Source organism: Phalangium opilio, unplaced genomic scaffold, assembly GCF_054372755.1.
Source record: "Phalangium opilio isolate 3A_F unplaced genomic scaffold, DU_Popi_V2 ptg000003l_1, whole genome shotgun sequence".
Classification (NCBI taxonomy): domain Eukaryota; kingdom Metazoa; phylum Arthropoda; class Arachnida; order Opiliones; family Phalangiidae; genus Phalangium; species Phalangium opilio.
Window position 1 is genome coordinate 6168766 of NW_028324145.1, and position 20425 is coordinate 6189190.

Genomic DNA, 20425 nt, shown 5'->3' on the forward strand with positions numbered 1-20425 from the left:
TTGTCACTGCTAGAGATGAAGTACTTTAGAAAAACACTACAACATTATTTATCACGTATAGTTGTTTACACTCCCCAAAGACCAAGAAAACTATGCTATGAGAATCAATATTTTCCTCTGTTCTCCTGAAGGATTAGACTGTCTCCTTGAATATTTTATCACCGAAAGGCGTCTCTCTAACAACGTTTTTTTAAATAATTCATTAATAGACCCTTCCATTAAGTCCATTGGAGAAGCAAACACCACAGGGGGGATGTCACCTTCTTGGGTTATTTTCCTCTCACCAAGAAGCTCCGCTAGAGGCAGACAGGCAGTGCTAATTGACCAGCTAGCTAACCTACCCTACCGCGTGCAATGAACTGGGCTCCATCTGGCGGTGGTTCATTGTGCGAGGGAAATAACCAAAGGGGGCGCATGCGCTTTAGTAAGCTTTAGTAGTGTTTAGTGTCTAAAATCATCATAGACGGAAAATTCTTTCTGGTATCCATCCAGGGCCTAAAATCACTGGGCTGGTTTTGAATAATTTTCAATACTCTGGGTATAATTGTCATCTATTCTTGTTTTATATGAGGGGTATAGAGCGTAGGCTTTGAGAAAATCTCTGCTCCGAGAGACGAAGGATTGAAAGGATAGGTTGTTTAGATTTAAAAAGGCTTATGGAACGAAGCGTGCCTCCAAGGGTGTAAGGGTGTGAGTGTGTGTATTCGTTTCCTGTGTTTTGAAGCGTCCATCAAAAAATTCGGGGGACCCTGGCTGGGATTTAAATGAATAATGTAAGGCGAGGAAAAATATCCCAGAAAAGAAAAAAAAAAGAAAAACGTTTCTTATCTTCAGCATTTTACTGTACATACGAATTGGAATTTTGAAGAAAATGTCTTCGAAAATTGTTTAAAGATGCAAATTTTTTGGCACACTCATCCTGTACTACAGAAAAATATTTTTCTTTCACGGACGTACTTTTTTTTTGTATGTACACTTTCTTTTTGTGTTTGTACTTCGACGTAAACTGTTCTGGGATTTGAAAGAAAAATTTATGGAAAAATATTAGAACAATATTGGAAGGATTTTTTATCGTTTTTGTTGGCCCTGGCATTGTTTTGAAATCGTTATTAGACTTTTAGATTATGTTCAATGAATTGTTTCTACGCTTAGTTTGAATGTTATTTCATGAAGGATAGAGGCAAAGGACGGACGGACGGATGGGTGTAGGTGTTAGGGAAGTAAAAAGGGGTAAATGTTTTTCACACCCACGACTTAAAGGGATAGTAGTATGGTTATAAAATCTAATAGGGTAAAATTCCAGCCGAGAACATTTTTTTGTATCGTAAAAGGGTTAAGCTGATTTACAAAATATATTTTGTCAGTTTTTGTGTTTAGTTTAACTCTCTCTCTGAACGTTACCGAGGCCAGTTTGCAGTCAAATAGCACACGTCCTCTGTTCCAAAAGCAGTTTATTAATTGCTTGGACCAGGTTTCAAATTGAAAAAGCGGGGTTTACTAGTCCTTGGGACCAGTTAATTGTTACTCTGGTCCCGAGAACTAGTTTAAAAAACATTCTTATTTCCCAGACTGTTACCGACGTCGTATCATGTCTCTCGATCGCGAGTCACGTCGATCACGTGCCTCGTTTTGTCCAATTAGCGTGATTTAAGAGACTCCTTGACCCCCCTCCCCCAATTAAACCAGTTAGTCTGTCACGTTTCCCCGTTGACTATTTCGATTACTACCCCTTCCTCATCAAATTTTTGACGTCACTCATGCGTCACTATAGCGCCTAAAACCGTTCTTCCTTTGTACGATTCGCGGCTTGTTTAAATTTAAATTTCATTTAATTATTACAAGATATTGCAACGTATGACATTTAATTGTCTATGGAAACCATAAAAAAATGGAGTTGGGTTTGAGTGTCTACTATCCCTTTTACGCGTGGGTTTTCTGGTTGTCGCTGGGTTATTGTTAACGATTAAGGTTTCCCAGTACGTGTATTAAATTGTTTATCTATATTTTTGTCATCCATGCAACAATACCACCACCATCATCATCATCTTTTGGGGGGTTTCCTATCAGACACGATTGTTCTTTCCATTCTGTGCTTGAGGAAGAACCCTGGTACGCTGGCGAATTGATGACGGTTTCAGTTCTTTAGTCAATGGGAAACTAATGAACAGTAGCTAGCCAGTATGGCGTCACTGTACAGGGTGGAACGGATCCAGACGAACTCGGAGCTCTTTGAGCAAGATTTCACTGTAGTATTCGTTAAATTAGATCACAGTGTCTGACCATAAGCTCATAAGATATGTTGCATAAGTTTGTCACTAGTTACTGAGAGCTTGTCATGAATTGACGTAGGTGAAACGTCATAGATTCTCGTAAATCCACGCCTGGTGAGGTGATGTCAAAGGCTTAGTACAGACTAAATTGGAAGATGGCCTACAAAACCGAATGCAGTCAATTCTCGAACTAGCTCTCAGTTCTCTAGCGTAGGTAGTGTCATACTTACGGAACGTATCTTATAACTTTATAGTCTGACATTGTTTCCATCGTCAGTACAACAACCTTTTACTTCAAATAAGATCTGTTCCACCCTGTATGTACTCCAAAACGTACAGGGTGACGCCGTTGCTAGGGGAATTTATATGTTTGCATATTTTCATTGTTTAAAGCAGAGATTTTGTCATTACGCGTTCTGTTTTCCAATTCTAGTCGGATTAAAATGAAACGACGCTTCATTCTGTCGTCTAACGTTATATCTCTAGCCCCCATAAGTTGCCAGTAGTGTTGATGGCCTTCGTTATTTGGTTATTGTCTTTGAAATTTTGTCAAGTTAGGTTGTCTCATCTCCCACCCCAAAAATGAGTGCCCTCTTTCATTGTTTGTCAAAAAGATACAACCAAGCAATCGATTGCATTTTGTAATGAACGCTTTCTCTCTAGAAACTTAAAAACGACCGCCAGAAGTTCATGAACCCGCCTGATGTACATCGCATTTCGGATTTAACTATTTCTACCTATTTTTAGTTTTTAAAATTAAGGAGTATAAATTAGATACAGAATACTTAGACGGAATTTACTAAATTCTAACGTTTTTAATATTCATGAAAATTAAACTTTAACCGTCAATTTTTTACACTGAATTATTTCGTGAATTCGTACATTTTAAAATGAATTCTATTGTTCTAAGCGAATGCTATTTGACTTTGATAGTTTCCCCTTGAATGCATTGATTTTTAGTTAAATGTTTCAACGGACGATATTGCCTAGACAACTAATTCTGCAAACATAGATTGTAATTGTTTGGAAGTATTAGATAGAAACAATCTTAAGAATGTATTCATTTCCTAGACATTCAGCACTTAAATTTAGTTAAAATTGAAAATGACAGCTGAAAAACACATGTCATTCATCTGGCGCGCAAACTTGTGTCTGAAGCGCTTAACGTTCTCGTACGCGTTTATTCCGGTCTCCTCTATTTACTTCGTGAAATGGACTTTTTGCGGTTACCCAATGGCACATCTCAGTAGTTCTTTGACTCTTTTACATTTGACTAGCTCTTCAGTGGTAAACAAAAGTATCGATTTTTACCTCTCCGAGTGACGTATGTCACGGAGAGGTTCTAATTTCGACGTGTCTGTGTGTGTGTCTGTCTGTCTGTCTGTCTGTCTGTCTGTCTGTCTGTTGTTATTGACTTACACCCCAGGGGACCGTGTTCGCAGTTTCCGAATTGAAGCAAATGTGTTCGCTATTTCCGGACCGTATTCACAGTTCCCGGAAATTTCAAAACTTGAATCTATCCACAAATCAACTGGCCACTATTACTTCATCTGACTAGTCAATTGTCTATTCTACATGAATACCAATCTGTACTTATTGGCTTCAAACACCACCATTTTGTGGTCTTTGTCCATTCCACATAGACACCAGTCTGCACTTACTGGCTTCTATCACCATCATTTTCCGGTCTTTGTTTTTGTCCATCCCACATGGACACCAGTCTGTACACCTGGCTTCTAACACCACCATCTTCTGGTCTTTGTTTTTGTCCATCCCACATGGAGACCAGTCTGTACACCTGGCTTCTAACACCACCATCTTCTGGTCTTTGTTTTTGTCCATCCCACATGGACACCAGTCTGTACACCTGGCTTCTACTCCTTAAGGTTGAGACATACGCGGCGATCGGCCAGGGTTACGAGAAACGTCCGGCCTCCCAATGGTGGGGCTTCCACCAAAGGTTCACGCAATTGCGCTGTTCTTATCCATAGCTGCGATTCGACACCCTTATATACTACCTATTTGATGAAGGCGAAGCAACCGGCGTATGCTTCATTTCAAACGCCAATATTAGTCAAGTCTCTCAAGAATGTTTAATTGTTGTTTTTCAAAACGATGTAACGTTCAATAAGGCGAATAACTAACGAAGAAAATATTAAATATTAATTATATTTATTTTAATATTTAAGATAATCTTGTTTCTCAATTCAAAATTAATACGGAAAGAGTTAAAAGCAGTCTATGTTTTTGTCTGTATGTGTCCGTCCGTTGTTACAGTAGTGCGCTGCGTTAGAAGTTCGTTTTGTTTTGATGTGTAAAGAAACCATAATATTCCCTTTATCCTTAATATAAAGTGAATATGTGGAAATATTTTTCGTAATTATGATGCATTTAGTACTTTTGTAGCTTTAAAGCTCTATTTCATTTTGATATTCCAAAGATTATTTTTAATATTATTATTTAAAATGGATGTTTATATATTACTTAAGCTATACTACATCTGTTTATAGCATAATCCTTTCCTTAATCACAGTGAATACAAGCACAATGCTGCTATGTTGGTCAAATGACCTCTTATTTGTCAATAGGCCTAGTGAACCAAAAAGTAAACGTTTGGGTTTGGTTTTCGTTTCTGTATGCAGAGACATTAACGGTTCAGATTGAGCCGAAAGTTAAATACACTTTTAAATAATTAGGCTTAAATTTTATTATCATGGTGGAAATCTGGGCCGCGTTCAGCAGAGCCCAGCGTTGCTGAACGCGGCCCAGGGATTTTGTTTTTGAATTTTGACGTTACGGTGCTTAGCGCTGAGCTAGCGCGGTCTTCAAAGAAAATAGTCGGCTTTTTGGATAACGTGACGTAAAACGCGTAGTTCTCAGCTTGGCGAAAAAACTATGGAGGAATTAATACAAATAGCTCTATGGGACTATAGCTATTTAATTGGCGTGAAACCAGTTGATCACGCGAGAATTTTAATAGATATGTTAGTTTCTAATTTTAATTATAAAAGTTGTTATCTATCTCTATAAATATGTTATCCTACAATTTTTGTTAAGCCTTGGTACCTTGCACGCTTTATTAGGCTAGCGTCATTTATAAAACGCCGATGACCCGTTTTTCCCCCATCGGATGATTTTAATGTGTACAAGTATATCATTATTGGATGTAAAATGTCGTCTGATTTACAGTAAATTTGCTATGCTTTGTATACTGCTTTAATATTTCATAAATTTTAACTTAAGAAACATTTCCATATCTGGGTAAATAAGTTTGTAAGTAGTCGTCTTGACTCGGAGAGGTAATATTTTGGTTTTCCCAACTTGTTTTTCTCGGTTTCTGTTTTGCATAAAGTGAGGAAAACCCCCTTGGCTTTTGCGTTGCATTTTGATATAGGATATCTTTTATTATATTTAAAAAATTCTTATCAGTATTTTGATTGTTGCTGTTCTTTATTCGTAGATCGAGCACACGCCGGAAGTTCAGCTCTTGCGCGGCAGAACTTCAAAGTTTCCTTTTCTGTGTTGTATCAACTGGGATTCAAGTTTAACTAACCACCACGGTAAGGAATATTTCTTTGCTGAACCAAGAAGTGATTTCTAGTTTATTAGGGAGAAGGTCTAAGATGCCTAAGTATTCGCGTGCCATAGTCCCAGTCCCCCTTTCAAAATACAAGGGGGGAAGTAAAAGGAGGCCGGGCTATTTCCGTCTCTGCTCAGTCGGAGAATACGTATTTTTCGTCATTCGCGTCGCGCTGACGTGAGTTTTCAAGAACCAATGCTGGTTGTAATTGAGAGGCGGGGATTAACTCCGGACCTACGTTTGGACTGGAGATAAAGCTGGAAATGTGGCGAATTTATACCTTCTCCTTAATAAACTAGATATCACTTCTTGGCTGAACTTAACCTTAGGAATTACGTCGTGTTTCCACTCTTTGAAGCTGGGATTTGGGTTAGGTTATTATGAGGCTTCGTAACGGGCTTATCTATTCGGTTACAACATATTATAACCTATCTCTCATTGGTAATCTGTTTGATAATCAGCTTCTCTCATTCTCATTGACCTCATTCGCTATAGTTGTTTGGTTCTACGAATTACTGGGGGCTCAGTGTAACCTTAGACCGTTGTCGAAGGGTTCAGAACCCCTTTTATGTCCTTGTAATGTCCCCGGGTGACGTGTGTCCGTGTAAAGAAAGGTTTATTATCGAATTCATTGCAATATATGCCTGCTAATTGTTATTGAGAAGGTATACTGATAATTAGAATCTCTGGTAGTACTATCTTCTCCTTCCTAGAAATTACATCATTATATGACGTCAGTATCTACCGATCGGCTGATGTGTATATATAGATTAATATAGTTTCAAATACAATATTGATTATATTATTTCTCTTTCGAATAAAAAAAAAGAAAAATAACTAATGGATGAATTAATCTCTCCTTTAAAAGCCAGTTTGTTAAATAATGTAGCAGGGCTGTTGTTGGTTTTGTTTCGCGGGGTCTTTTCGAAAATGATTAGGATAATGATGTAGTTCTCGCCACGATGCCATTGTGATTGTCATTAAGGCTTGAAAATCGATTCGACGTACGTTAATCCCGCTCGCGTACCGGAGTATTTAGCCAAGCTCCATTTTCATTGCATTTCTATAGACTTACTCGGTATCTACCGTACCCGGCCCTATATGCTTATATTAGTTGTAGTTCGTCCCCTTCTCGGACGGATTAGTAATCCTACTCTGTCCAAACGGTTTTAATTGGTTTCTTATTAAGGAGAAAGGATTGAAAATAAGGTTTGAGTTCAGTACTCGGTTGACCTTCTCGAGAACCCCAGGCAACTTGCCTTAAATCCTTGCCTTAATCTGCTTGGGCAATAGAATCTCATTTTGGTTGGCCTACCGTTCACCCTTATATCTCGGTTGCGACTTGAGATAATTTAGTTTGTCATTTCCCACAGAAACGTTATGTTGTTTCGTAAACCCACGCGTTTCTCATCCATTAGTTTGGTTGGTATTCACGTCTTTAGTGCTTCCCATGCTCAGTTAGGCCTAACAATTTTTTTCTTCTTCTTCTTGTAAATGGATTTTTGTTTGGTGATGAGGGGCTACGTATCTATCAGGGTGTTAACCCAATTCAAATCAACGGGTACTTTGCATAAACTCTCTTGGTTCTATTTTGTTGTTAGTGTATGTTTTTACAACGTTCTACCAAGTTCTTCTTTGGAACACCATTGCTGAATAGGGTGGGGCACGTTTTTCTACAGTTGTTTATTTATGAACGCGTGTGGGAAACCCGTAGCTTCATTATTGTGATTAAACTGGCGCATTTATTTGTAGGCATAGTTATATTTTGTATATTTATTTCCATACTGTGTTTATTGTTTTGCGTACGTGAAAAGTTTTCGTAAAAAACATATAGGCCTATATTGGTTTCGCGCCATATTTTGAAATGGCGCGTAACGATTCCAACGCCTCACTAGCACCATCTATAAAAACAATGGGAAAATTCCAAAATTATTAATTTTACCTTCGCGATTTTTCATCTTCGAGCGTTTCTGGGAATCAAATCGAGCACTGAGCAGGTGACGGTCATTTTATTATGGAATTTGTCACAGTCAGTCATACAGCACAGCCGAGTCGGTGACGCTATCGCGTTTTATCTGTCAAATTTAGAATCGCGATTTTCTTTACTAAGTTTTGTTATATTAAAGGTCATTTAAGTAAGTTTATTTTTTATATTTTAGACTCGCGTAATAGACAACGCCCCTGGTTTAATCGTTTATATCTCATGGAATTGTATAGTCAAATCATAAAATTTACGATAGCCAATATTCAAAGAAAAGGCCTTGGCTTACTACATTACCTTTCGCCTTTATGATACCGAGATCGTAGGCGTCTTAGCTTTGCGTGCAGCAATTTTAGTTGTAGTATTCTTCTTCCATTGGGGAGAAATAGGTAGCCTAGTTTCGTAGATACCTCCCTAATTTGATACGTGACACGCAACTTGCTAATTTATTCATTTGACAGCGCTTATTATTAGTCCTCTAAGGTTGTTGCCAGTGTGTCGATATAAAAACATCCATTGTAATGAATAAATAACCTTGTCTTCTTCTCCCCGTGGTTTATTAGGTATTATAGACACGACTTGCACTAGTCGAATAATTGTAGTTAAAAATAGAAACTGCCAAAGAATCGCGGGCTATGGTATTGATTTTATTACATTATCCTTAAGTCCAACTATAAGGGGTGTTGGAATTTTTACTCTGAGCCTCTCCCTAAAAAGTAAGAGTAAAATATTGAAAAAGGTCGGAAGGGTTTGACTTGTAACGCTTATAAAAGCTTTAGGGTTTGGTCACTCGGAGAACAATTAAGGTGGTTTCCATAGTTACAACCTTGTTTCTCTTTATGGGAGATATCACCCTTTTTTTTCGTTTTTTGAGGACTAGATCATTTTACTAGGCTTTCCGTTATTGTTATTACGGTCGTTTGAATCAAGGGGTTTATACTATAATTAAGGGCGATTGTAATATCCTCTCGAAAGTATTCGCGGCGTTTTTGTTCCCTCTGTAATATATTTACGAGGTGCATTTTTATTCAATGTAGATATAAGAATTGTAAAAATTATCGATAATAGTTAAGCAATGGGTTGTTCATCGAGTAAGAGTATAAAACTAAGTAACGAAGATTTGGATTTCTTGATTCGAAATACATCGTACAATGAGAAAACCATTCGTGAATGGTACCATGGTTTCATGGTGAGCTCTTTTTTAACACCTAGCTAGCTATTATTTGAAGTGAAACATTGGTTTTGCTTCAAATAATGAGTTATTCATTCCTTCGTATACGAAATTGGACCGTTAAGTCTAATGTTATGGTTTTATACCATAATTTATAGCAAGATTCTCCGGATGGTAAACTCGACCGAGAGAAATTTGTCAAAATGTATCAAATGTTTTTCACGAAAGGAAATCCGGAGAAATTTTGTGATCATGTCTTTAGAACGTTTGACGCCGATGGCAATGGCCACGTTGATTTCAAAGAGTTTCTCTTAGCTGTTGGCATCACAAATAATGGAACGAAAGAGGAGAAATTGAAATGGGCTTTTCGAATGTATGATATTAATAATGACGGGAGCATTCAACAACCAGAAATGACCAAAATTGTCAAGGTGCGATGATACAATTTAGAAAAAAAAAAAAAACGCAGCTGTATATTGAGGCTTAAATTTTAATAGGCTCTGTACGAAATGATTGGGCCACACGTTGGCGATAAACCAGATGATACGCCTGAAGAGAGAACCAAACTAATCTTTGAAAAAGTCGATACAAATAATGATGGCAAAATATCACTTCAAGAGTTTGTGTCAGGGTGTGCTGAAGATCCTAATTTAGCCGCTCTTCTGACCTCAACCATTCCCCCTGATGATGAACAGCCCGAAGAGCCTTAGATTTTGCTTTATTTTGTCACTATGAAGTTCCTTCCTATAAAATGGAATTATAACCCCCCCCCTAAATATTTTTTATCAAAATAAAGGTACCAATAGGTTTAGATTAGTAATTAAATCATTATCACAAGAAAAAATATTATACAATATACATATATACATTATTTAACGAGGGAACAAAGTAATTACTTAATCACCGTCCAATTAATTGAAAAGTATTTTTTTAAATCGACATTAATCACGTCATTAAAAAATTCACCAGCAATATCTGATCTGCTCTGTCATTATTAATGTATTTTTACGAAGAAAATTTAAATTGAGTTATTTGTTAATTACAGTTTTTGTCAATAGCGTTTTTTTAAGCAATAAATTAAAATGTTCATTATGACAAAATATGAGTTGTCTATTGCCTTTATTTATGGGTTGGAGAAAGATACTTTGAAGTGTATTGTTAATACTATATTTTTGTTGAAATTTGAAGTACTTTGAAGTGTATCGTTAATACTATATTTTTGTTGAAATTTGAAGTACTTTGAAGTGTATCGTTAATACTATATTTTTGTTGAAAATTAAAGTACTTATGAACTTTTTCTTTTTACAGGAATGTGAGATGACAGTAGACGAAAATCCACAGGCTGTACCAGCGTGTGGACGCTACTTTATTTTTTGACGATTTAATTCCTGTGAAAAAAAAAACAACTAGTGATAATTTAATGACCGCGTGATAAGATTTTATGTTAATATAAATTAAGTTACATTCTTCGGCCAAAAAACTACCAAACCAATATGGGTAAACAAAACAGCAAATTGAGACCAGAGGTTCTCGAAGATCTAAGACAAAATACCGAGTTTACGGACGCGGAAATTCAAGAGTGGTATAAAGGATTTTTAAAAGATTGTCCCAGTGGTCATTTGTCCATAGACGAATTTAAGAAGATATACGGGAACTTTTTTCCATACGGTGATGCTTCAAAATTTGCCGAACACGTATTTCGTACCTTTGATGCCAACGGTGATGGAACCATAGACTTTAGGGAATTTTTATGCGCGTTGAGTGTCACGTCGAGGGGGAAGTTGGAGCAGAAGCTTAAATGGGCTTTCAGCATGTATGATTTAGATGGAAATGGTTATATTTCCAGACAAGAAATGTTAGAAATTGTTACTGTAAGTTTGCTCGGTTGAATACTAGCATTAGTTCATAAGATATGTTCCATAAGTTTGTCAATGTTGTAAGCTTGTCATGACGTGAAGTGGGTAAAACGTCCTAGATTCCATGATGAGGCGCTGTCAAAGGTTTAACATAGAATAAATAGGAAGATGGACTGCATAACCGCTTGCAGTCAATCGTTTCAATCCTCGCGTTGTTCTCAAACTAGCTTTTGGTAAGTCTCTAGCATTACGAAGTATAGGAAATGTCGTACTTAATGGAACATATCTTATAAACTTATGGTACTTGTCAACGTGTCTGTGAATTTACTAGCTATTGAAAGTAGAGAACCTGTTTAAATTCACAGACCATTCTTAATTCCCATCATTACTAACTTATTGAACGACAATTACAGGCAATTTATAAAATGGTGGGATCTGTGATGAAAATGCCTGAAGACGAATCGACCCCTGAAAAACGGACTGACAAGATCTTCCGTCAAATGGACAAGAATATGGATGGTAAACTTTCCCTAGAAGAGTTTATAGAAGGGGCCAAAAGCGATCCCTCCATCGTCAGGCTGTTGCAGTGCGATCCTCAAGCTTCGGCGCACTGACAGCGGGGGATCCATTGAACCCCTCCTAAAAACCCGCAACACGATTAAAAAAAAACAAAAACACAAAATTACCCACCCCCTTCTTCTTCTTCTTCTTCTCCTCCTCCTCCTCCTCCTCCCAACTCTTTTTCTCAACTTTAATTATTAAAAAAAAATAAAAAATAAACCAATCACAGTGATGATCTTAGAAGATTAAAAATAAAAACAAAGTTGACTCGGTGCCTATTTGTTAAATTTTGTTTTTATTGAACAATATTTAAACGACGAAAGACTCGCTAATATATATATAGGATTGTGTCTTCGATAAATACAACAAACAACAGCAACAACAAAAATTACAAAAAACAAAAAAATACAAACAAGCCTTTCTCATTACATCTTTCAGATAAATGTATATTCATAAAACAGTGGGTTGTTTATTCACTCTTTGTAGAGAAGTATATATATATATATATAAAAAACATTAAAACACTTGAACTATGGCAAAAAAAATGAGATCTAGATTAAATAATGTATAAAGATATTGTTAAAAAACAAAAAAAAGGTTTAAGGGTTTGGAAGTTTAACAAAAAAAAAATACAAATTACAAATGGTGCGTAAAAGATTTTATGGGAACATTATAGTCTAATTTTCCGACTTATCCACAGCATAGGTCTTGAAGGTACAGAATGGTTTTTAAACTTAACGGAAAGGTTTGTAGAGTATGAGATGAGATGTAAAGGAATGTTCATGAAGGCAATTAGAGGTAGAGACATCCATGGATTGTGTAGTTAAAAAAAAAACAACTTGTATTACTATTTCTTCGAAACTTTCAAAATTTACTCACTTTTTATCGGAGGCTTGCTTACGGCGTTTTTTATTTACAGCTCTCGGAGAAGGTTTTTTGAAGTCTAAAGGCTGTAGAGAGCGGTAAATTGAAAACGCCTTTATATAGAGACACTGAAGCTAAAAACAATTAACGTCAAAATTTTAATTAATAAGTAATCTAGGCGCTGTTAATGAAGGATTAATTACATGTAGGGACATCGGATACAAAATTCTCAGGTGTCTCTATAGCGATAAGGTCGGAATTACTCAAAATTACAAACAGTTACGTAACTGTTATCGAACGCCTTTATATAGAGACACTGAAGCTAAAAACAATTAAGGTCAAAATTCTAATTAATAAGTAATCTAGGCCCTATCAATGAAGGATTAATTACATGTAGGGACATCGGATACAAAATTTTCAGGTGTCTCTATAGCGATAAGGTCGGAATTACTCAAAATTACACACAGTTACGTAACTGTTATCGAAATTTAGGCTTAGTAAGGTAATTGACTTCAATCAATTCAATTACCTCTATAGCTAATTAAGCCTATCGAATCGGATATGGTCACAAATTTTTCGAATACTAAATTTAATAAAATTATCTAATTATTCGAGAGTTAAAAGGTTCGCAATTAATGAATGATCGATAATTAAATACACAATCCAGGGATCATTAAAATGGACGTATTTGGAGTGCATTGATAATGAAGAATTCTTATTCGTTTATAATTGTAGAATATAAAATTTTCAACCAAAATTAATTTTTTCAAAAAAAAAAAAAAAGAAAATAATAAAGATTTCATTGCCTGACTAAATAAAAAATATATCCAAGTTTGCCTTTAAAAAAAATTTAACGTAAAAATATGTAAACAAGTAATCATTTTTGCGAGATCTAGAGAAAGAATCATTGTCTAACTAATTTGGTTAAAAAAAAATTATATCATCAGTAGCTAAAATTTGTATAAAAAAAAGGGGGTTTTTGAGAAAATATTTATAAATTAACGTTAATTTCCGTAGTTAATTCATAAAAAATGGCAAAAATTTTTGGACTACTGTAGACTTAAGCTTTTGTAGATAAAACCAACCAGAAAACCTTGTAAACCCATTTTTACTACGCGGTTAATATTAAAAGACGGGGTTGGAACGATGTTTTACAGTCAGATCCGATTTATAAAAAGAATTATAAATATATTATAAAAACAGGGTTTAAATCATTTAATTCCTTACCTAGAGCAAAAACAAAAACAAAAGTGTCTCCAAACTCTTCTCTATCCATTATCGCTAAATTAAATTTTTTTAATTCATGGACGTTAATAATACTTTTCTTGTGGAATTAAAGAAAACCTTCCCTAATGTGTTTATGTATTTGCAGCTTAAAAAAGTCTGGTTGGTTCGTTGGTTGGTTATTAACGGTACTTAAAATTTTTTTAAACTGGTAACGCAGCGTTTCAATATCAAGAAGTTATATCAGTATCTCAGAGAGAAGGTATAAGATGCCTTTGTATTCGCGCGCCATAGTCCCATTCCCCCTTTCAAAATACAAGGGGGGACGTAAAAGGAGGCGCCGGGCTATTTCGCCTCTCCTCAGTCGGAAAATATGACTGTAGTTTTCGTCACTCGCGTCGTCACGCTGACGTGAGTTTTCAAGAACCAATGAGATGCTGGTTGTAATTTAGAGACGGGGATTGACTCCGGACAGGCTACGTTTGGACTGGAGATAAAGCTGGAAATCTGGCGAATTTATACCTTCTCTCTGAGATACTAGATATAACTTCTTGTCAATATCTAAAATTAGTTTTTTGTACGTTAAAACTTTTATTCTAAATTTCGCTCCAATGATCTACTATATATATAGGGACTGTAAAAAAATATTAAAAATTGAAAAACGGAGTGTGAAAATTTATATAAAAAAATTGTAGAAAATTTAAAAAAAAAAAAAAAAGAACCAAAAACAACCAATTATGCAAAAATTACTATAAAAACGGCAGCTTCGAAATTCCAACAAAAAAAAAAATAACAAAACTACCACTTTTCCCTGAAAAACAAAAAAACAAAAAACTGACTTAAATTAATTAAAACTTATTAATTAAGAAACTTTTTAGGGGTTACCAAGATTAAATATAATGATGATTGATGACCATTTAATTAATTAATTCCAAACATATTTCAAGATCCTACCATGTTTTTCATGTATTTAAATAAAAGATTATACAGAAATATTAAATTTTTTGGGGGGGTAAACTTAAAAATAAATTAAAAACGAATATTATTTTGACTTTTAATTCAATTTTTATTCATATAGAGAACCAAGAAGATGCGTACAATTTGCTTAAAAGTGCCGCGGCAACAACTATCACGCATGAAATGCACCATAATGGAGTAAACCACTTGGTCATTTGCGGTAAATATTCATTAATATCAGAATTGTTTTGTGTTAAGTTAATTTTTTTCTCCGGTAGTTTAATTTCCTTCTCAGAAACGGGTTCACCGATTAAGAAATGTTTTCCAGCCGAAGATATTTTAACCAGGACTTCTTTGCCCATAAAATGTTCTTCTTTTGGGATCAAAACCTGTATGTATCATCATAGAAAAGATCTGTATAAGGTATTGAGGAATTCGTGTTGTCCCTGAAACGAAGAAATTGTGGTTCATGTCTTCACCTGTTCGTAGTATTTATTATGTCCAACATAATGTAGTTTGTCGTGAGAAAGTTCCGTTACAAGAATGGGAAAACTTTGTCCAACTCTATGGTCATAAGTTCGATAAGATTGAAAAAGTTCCGTTAGTCTTTTAGTGCGTGTTTTGACTTCTTGCGCTGGTACTCTGCGCATTTTAGCTGCTGGTGTACCAGGTCGGGGATAAAATTGGTTTATAAATAATGAAGGGAATTTGTATTTTTCAACCAAATTCATGGTTTCTTCAAAATCCTGAAATTAATTTAACGACGTGTTAGGGACGTGTTATGCGAATTTTAATTTTTATACTTTTTCAGTTTCAGTTGGGAAACCACATATAATATCAGTTGCTATAGTTAAACCAGGCACTCTATTTTAATTATAATGTAGTAATTTAATTACTTTAGTAATTAATTTCAAAGTGAAGAATCTAAACCACTTGTTATTTACTTTTCTCTTAGAAATTGAACTATTTTCTCAAAATCTTCGATACAATATTCACGTTTCATATCCCCTAAGACACAATCACTCCCAGATTGAACCGGAATATGCAAAAATGCATAAACTCTCGGGTGAGAGAAGATTTCAACCATTGCCTAAGAAATTATTAAATACTTCAATCTAATATATTTCTTGAAATGCTAAAAATATGGGTAATCCTTTATACTTCAATATGATTAAGAATATAAGGCGGATTTGTCATTCCTAAACGAAGCATGCAACCTTCGGGAATAACTTGGACAAGATTCCTAAGTAATTCAGGTAAGGTTGTTCCAATATCAATGCCATAAGCACCAGTATCCTCTGACGTTAACCAAATTTCTTTAACCCCTTCTACAGATATAATAGAAAGAAGCGAAGTACTCTCACATGAACCCAATTTTTCTTTTACAAAACGCCCTGCAGTTTGGTACCTTCAAAAGCTTGTATTGCCCTTTCAACAATTTCTTTAACAGAATAGCTTCCCAATTGACCCCTGGCGTGTTTTGTTTTACAGTAAGTACATTGATTAAGACACCTACAAAACATTTCTTAACATTTAACGAATATCTATCTTTTTAAGCTTGTTAATTAATTAATTAATTAATTTACCCTGTACTTATAGGTATGATCTCAATCAATGGATTTTTGCGAATTTTAGGTAAGGAGAGATTAGCTCCTCCGGTTTTTCTTCCATTTTCTTTCTTATTGCCCAAAACCTGAACACTGTGACCTTTTAGAGTTTCTTCTACAACCTCAACAACCCTTTCTATTTGTTGAACACCTATCATGCTTAACCCACGAAGGTAATTATTCTTTGGAGCTGACTGCGGAACGCAACCTGCCACTACAACGTGCTTGTTTTGCTCCATTCCTGCCTCTACTGCGTTTCTGAAATGATCTTCCGCAGGACCCTTTACCGTGCAACTGTTTAAAAGCCACAAATCTGCATTTTCCGGTTCATCTATAATATTGTCCTCCAGTTTTAAGTGTGAGTACTCATATTAAAAATTTTAAATTTTTTAACAAGGTTTACCGATTATTTTGTAACCATATTGAGCTAGAAGTCCCGCCATATATTCACTATCGGAGTTGTTATGGGCGCAACCCCAAGTTTTGACATATATTTTTTGGGTTCCTGGGATAATGCTATCTTGTATGGCTTCATTACAGTCCTTGGACTCCTCATTTTTACCCTTTCGTTTCTTAAATCGTGGAACGAGTTGATTTCTATTTAAATAATTAAATTAAAATTGTGTTTTTAAAAATTTGACTTAGTATTAATAATTTCAAGGTAAATTTTACCGATTATTGCGTGTGTTTAGAGTGTTTTCGTTTTGAATAATCGTTCCTATATCTTCAATATCATCTAAGATGCTTTGATCGCATTCATTCATCTTTAATTAATTTAATTAGTACTAAACTAACTAACTAATGAGAAGCACGCGATCACTATAAAAACTTTCGTAGCAGACGATCCTTTGTTTCAAAGGAGGCATTAAGGCGCGAAATACAATTGTAGAAAACTATGGACTAAAAATCACTAAAGTATTTTGACTCTCTTGTCTCATAGTTACAATATCATATCAAGAAGTGATATTTAGTTTATTAGGGAGAAGATATCAAGAAGTGATATCTAGTTTATTAGGGAGAAGATATCAAGAAGTGATATCTAGTTTATTAGGGAGAAGGTATAAGATGACTAAGTATTCGCGCGCCATAGTCCCAGTCCCCCTTTCAAAATACAAACGGAGGCCGGGATATTTCGCCTCTTCTCAGTCAGAAAATACGTAATTTTCGTTATTCGCGTCGCGCTGACGTGAGTTTTCAAGAACCAATGAGATGCTGGTTGTAATTTAGAGGCGGGGATTAACTCCGGACCTACGTTTGGACTGGAGATAAAGCTAAAAATGTGGCGAATTTATACCTTCTCCCTAATAAACTAGATATCACTTCTTGATCATATCAAATGCACTTAACTTTTAGAGGATAGATAGGTAAGAGAGCGTTTCTTCTTTCATCGCTGAAATAAGATATGACTGTTTTGATTATTGAACTTAGAACTGATAAAAGAGGCGAACGAGCTTTCACTTTTGTATTGAATCTCCAATAGAGTGTATAAATTAAGTTCGGATTTATTTTTAACTGTATTTGGTTGCAAAAACGTTTATAAAATGGCTGGAAAAAAGGACTGGGTTTGAAAATGAACTTTATTTTAAAAATTATTGACATGTTGAATGAATTATATTGCAGGAGATAGAACGTGAACTATGGTTCTCCGAAATTGGACTCGCAAATTCCGAGGAAGAAGTTGAGAAAATTGTTTTGGATAAACTTGAAAGCTGCCCTGTAAGAATAATTATTTATTATAAAGCCTATTAGATTATTCTCAAAGTGTTAAACGCGGTACGTTAGGAATGGGATGAACCCTTTTTCGTGGGAAATTTGCGTATAGTTTTAGACAAATTCAATCTATGGACTAAAGAACTGCCAGGAATTGATATATTTTACGGTAATAACTTGATTCAATTGATAAAAATAGACCATTTTTAAATGCGACCCTATAAAAACCATAACATTTCGATAGCTGTTAAGGCCAACGACGATCCACTTTTGTTAAAACTTCTCTCTGCATTGGGGACGTCTTTTGACTGCGCCAGTAAAGTGCGATAAATAATAATAATATAAGTTTATAAGATATGTTCCATAAGTATGACACTTCCTATGCTTCGTAATACTTACTGTATGAGAGCTAGTTCGAGAAGGACGCGAGAATTGACTACACTCGGTTAGTTTTGCAGTCCATCTTCCTATTTAGTCTGTACTGAGCCTTTGACAGCTCCTCACCAGGCGTTGCTTTACGAGAATCTATGATGTTTCACCTCCGTCAAGCTCTCACTAACCAGTGACAAACTTATGGAACACCTCTTATGAACTTATGATAATCATAATACAACACAAAAACGCGAATTAAAAGAAACATTTACAGGGAGAAATTGACTCGGTCTTGAAGTTGGGAGTTTCTCCAACCAAGATTATGTTCAGCAATCCATATAAATTACCTAGGTTTTGTTTTCAATTATTATGTTTATGCGCTGTCCCGGTAACCACATTAAGTAGACTTTGTCTCGCAAAGTAAACAGTATTATTATTCTTATTAGTCATTTGAAGCATGCGAAAGAAGTAGGCGTAAGATGGATGGTTTGCGACTCCATGAGCGAACTAAACAAACTACACGCTCTTTGTCCCCTAGCCAAGTACGCTGTTTGTAGTTTGCGTAAATAATTTAACCTTTAAACTCCTTGAATATTATTACATAGAATAGTTATCCGTATTCACCCGAGAAAAGAAACAACATCCTATCTCAAAATGAGTGCCAAATTTGGTTGCAATTTCGAAGAGGCTAAAGCTCTTTTATTAGAAGCCAAACAGTTGAATATGAATGTTGAAGGAATAAGGTATCACAGTTTGAAACTGCTTGTTAAAGGGACTGTAAAGCAGGCATCGGCGGGTGGGTAAAGATTATTTGAAAATACGTGAGAGGCACGTGACCAATGAAGCTTAGTTCGTTTTATTTCGAAAACTACCACTTAGGAGAATTGGCGCTGCAATCTCGCGAACGAAAAACAAGGACTAGATGTCCAGTCCCATTCCACAAGGAGTCTTTGTATCGTGGCGTCACGTGGTGCCTGTGACGTATTTCAAATAATTTTTACCCACAAGCCGATGCCTTCTTTAAAGTCCCTTTAAGAGCTAGTGCTGGAGTGACGTCATAGTTTCTCGTATAAGCCATGCTTGGTGAGGGCCCTGCGTGTGCTGTTGGCATTAAGGGAATGGTCTATTGGTGCCCCTTAAATGTCATACTATAGACCATATCTTATGCACTTATGGTAATATATTGAAAAAATCTCCCTACGTGGTTTTTGGGACGGTTTTTATATGTACATAGTTTCTACGTGGGTCATTGCACCGAAAGTCCAGCCCCTTACGTTGACGCCTTCGAAGTAGCGAAAGAGGTCTATTTAGAAGCCAACAGAATCGGACACAATGTGCAATTACTGGACATTGGCGGGGGTTTCCAAGGGTCCAAACAGAAACTGGACTTATTCCCTCAAGTAGCCAAAGCCATTAGGGAATCGGTATCCAAACATTTTCCACCCCAAATGGGTATACGCGTCATCGGCGAACCCGGACAATTTATGGGTATCAGAGCCTTTGACGTTTACGCCAAGGTCATAGGTGTCAGGCAACGTCTAACCGAAGGAGGTGTGTGACGTGTGAGATAAAAATTAGAAAAATGCTGTTGGTTACTTGACGACAAGAAAAAATTAATTGAAATAGGCCAGAGATATCAATCGGTTTACGTGAGCGGAGGACACTTTGGATGTATCCCTAACTATAATTTCAAGTTTAACAAGACTCAAGTTGAAATTCCGAATATAAATGTAAGATTACCTTGAAAATCTTATTTTTTTTTTTATTCCGCGAAGTAGTTTAAATTTTTTTTAATTAAGGTCATTGATAACGTGGAATGTTCCAGTACAACTTTCTGGGGAGGTAGTTGCGACCCGATGGATTGCTTAGTGACAGTACCTTTCCCCCAAGTTAGTACTTGTCAGTGGTTAAGATTCACTAATTTGGGTGGTGAGTGTTTATTTCGTGAAAAACTATTCTTTTTAATTAAATTTTAATTAAATTGGTCATTAAATTAAATGATACAACAGCTTACACCCGGTCCATCCAAAGTCAGTACAACGGATTTCCCTTAGCTCCGACTAAGTACTTTGTTGATGATAAAACAAGGTATGTTCTCTATCTTATCTATCGGGACTGGTTTTAATTTTTGGAAAACCCTTTTTTTGAGGGCCAAATTTTTATATATAAAGCCTTCACATTTACAGGGAATTTATACAGTGAGGATTTGGCACTATATACCGATGTTCTAGCGATTTACTTACTAATTAAAAAGAATTTTGAAAGTTTTTCT

General features: G+C 35.7%; 4 protein-coding genes across 8 annotated transcripts in view; 3 read left to right on the forward strand and 1 right to left on the reverse strand.

Moving 5' to 3' along the window:
* Positions 1–9765, forward strand: part of LOC149717352 (neuronal calcium sensor 2) — a 49563-nt gene extending 39798 nt beyond the window's left edge. The window contains exons 2-5 of one of the 3 annotated variants that reach the window (XM_089838494.1): positions 5731–5830; positions 8869–9020; positions 9161–9433; positions 9500–9765. In XM_089838494.1, the coding sequence (XP_089694620.1) occupies positions 8907–9020; positions 9161–9433; positions 9500–9712 (600 nt within the window). In that variant the 5' untranslated portion in view covers positions 5731–5830; positions 8869–8906 and the 3' untranslated portion in view covers positions 9713–9765. Of the gene's footprint in view, positions 1–5730; positions 5831–7826; positions 7986–8868; positions 9021–9160; positions 9434–9499 lie in introns of those variants that run through there. The other 2 variants (XM_089838499.1, XM_089838495.1) reach the window with 2 other exon arrangements.
* The window catches only part of LOC149717353 (neurocalcin homolog), a 54350-nt gene extending 39798 nt beyond the window's left edge, over positions 1–14552 (forward strand). Inside the window, exons 2-4 of one of the 2 annotated variants that reach the window (XM_089838508.1) lie at positions 5731–5830; positions 10311–10873; positions 11272–14552. In XM_089838508.1, the coding sequence (XP_089694634.1) occupies positions 10496–10873; positions 11272–11472 (579 nt within the window). In that variant the 5' untranslated portion in view covers positions 5731–5830; positions 10311–10495 and the 3' untranslated portion in view covers positions 11473–14552. Of the gene's footprint in view, positions 1–5730; positions 5831–7847; positions 7986–10310; positions 10874–11271 lie in introns of those variants that run through there. The other variant, XM_089838516.1, reaches the window with a different exon arrangement.
* Positions 14550–17041, reverse strand: LOC149717355 (threonylcarbamoyladenosine tRNA methylthiotransferase). The gene is made up of 9 exons (XM_089838452.1): positions 16744–17041; positions 16475–16668; positions 16051–16402; positions 15873–15976; positions 15626–15792; positions 15409–15554; positions 15268–15328; positions 14944–15210; positions 14550–14853 (listed from the first exon to the last, which is right to left on the reverse strand). Exons 1-9 carry the CDS (start codon positions 16833–16835, stop codon positions 14578–14580), a joined length of 1659 nt encoding a protein of 552 aa, XP_089694578.1. The 5' UTR covers positions 16836–17041; the 3' UTR covers positions 14550–14577.
* A 422-nt stretch (positions 17042–17463) lies between these two features.
* LOC149717356 (ornithine decarboxylase-like) lies at positions 17464–20420 on the forward strand. Of its 2 annotated transcripts, none has more exons than XM_089838464.1 (12): positions 17464–17633; positions 17692–17787; positions 17854–17950; positions 18026–18102; positions 18428–18504; positions 18600–18695; positions 18759–18896; positions 19388–19704; positions 19780–19883; positions 19932–20082; positions 20163–20241; positions 20340–20420. In XM_089838464.1, the coding sequence occupies exons 1-12, from the start codon at positions 17613–17615 to the stop codon at positions 20353–20355; spliced, it is 1269 nt and encodes a 422-aa protein (XP_089694590.1). In that variant the 5' UTR covers positions 17464–17612; the 3' UTR covers positions 20356–20420. The 2 variants fall into 2 exon arrangements, with proteins under 2 accessions (XP_089694590.1, XP_089694599.1); XM_089838473.1 differs by having other exon boundaries at positions 17471–17633; positions 19953–20082.
* The last annotated feature ends 5 nt before the right edge of the window (positions 20421–20425 follow it).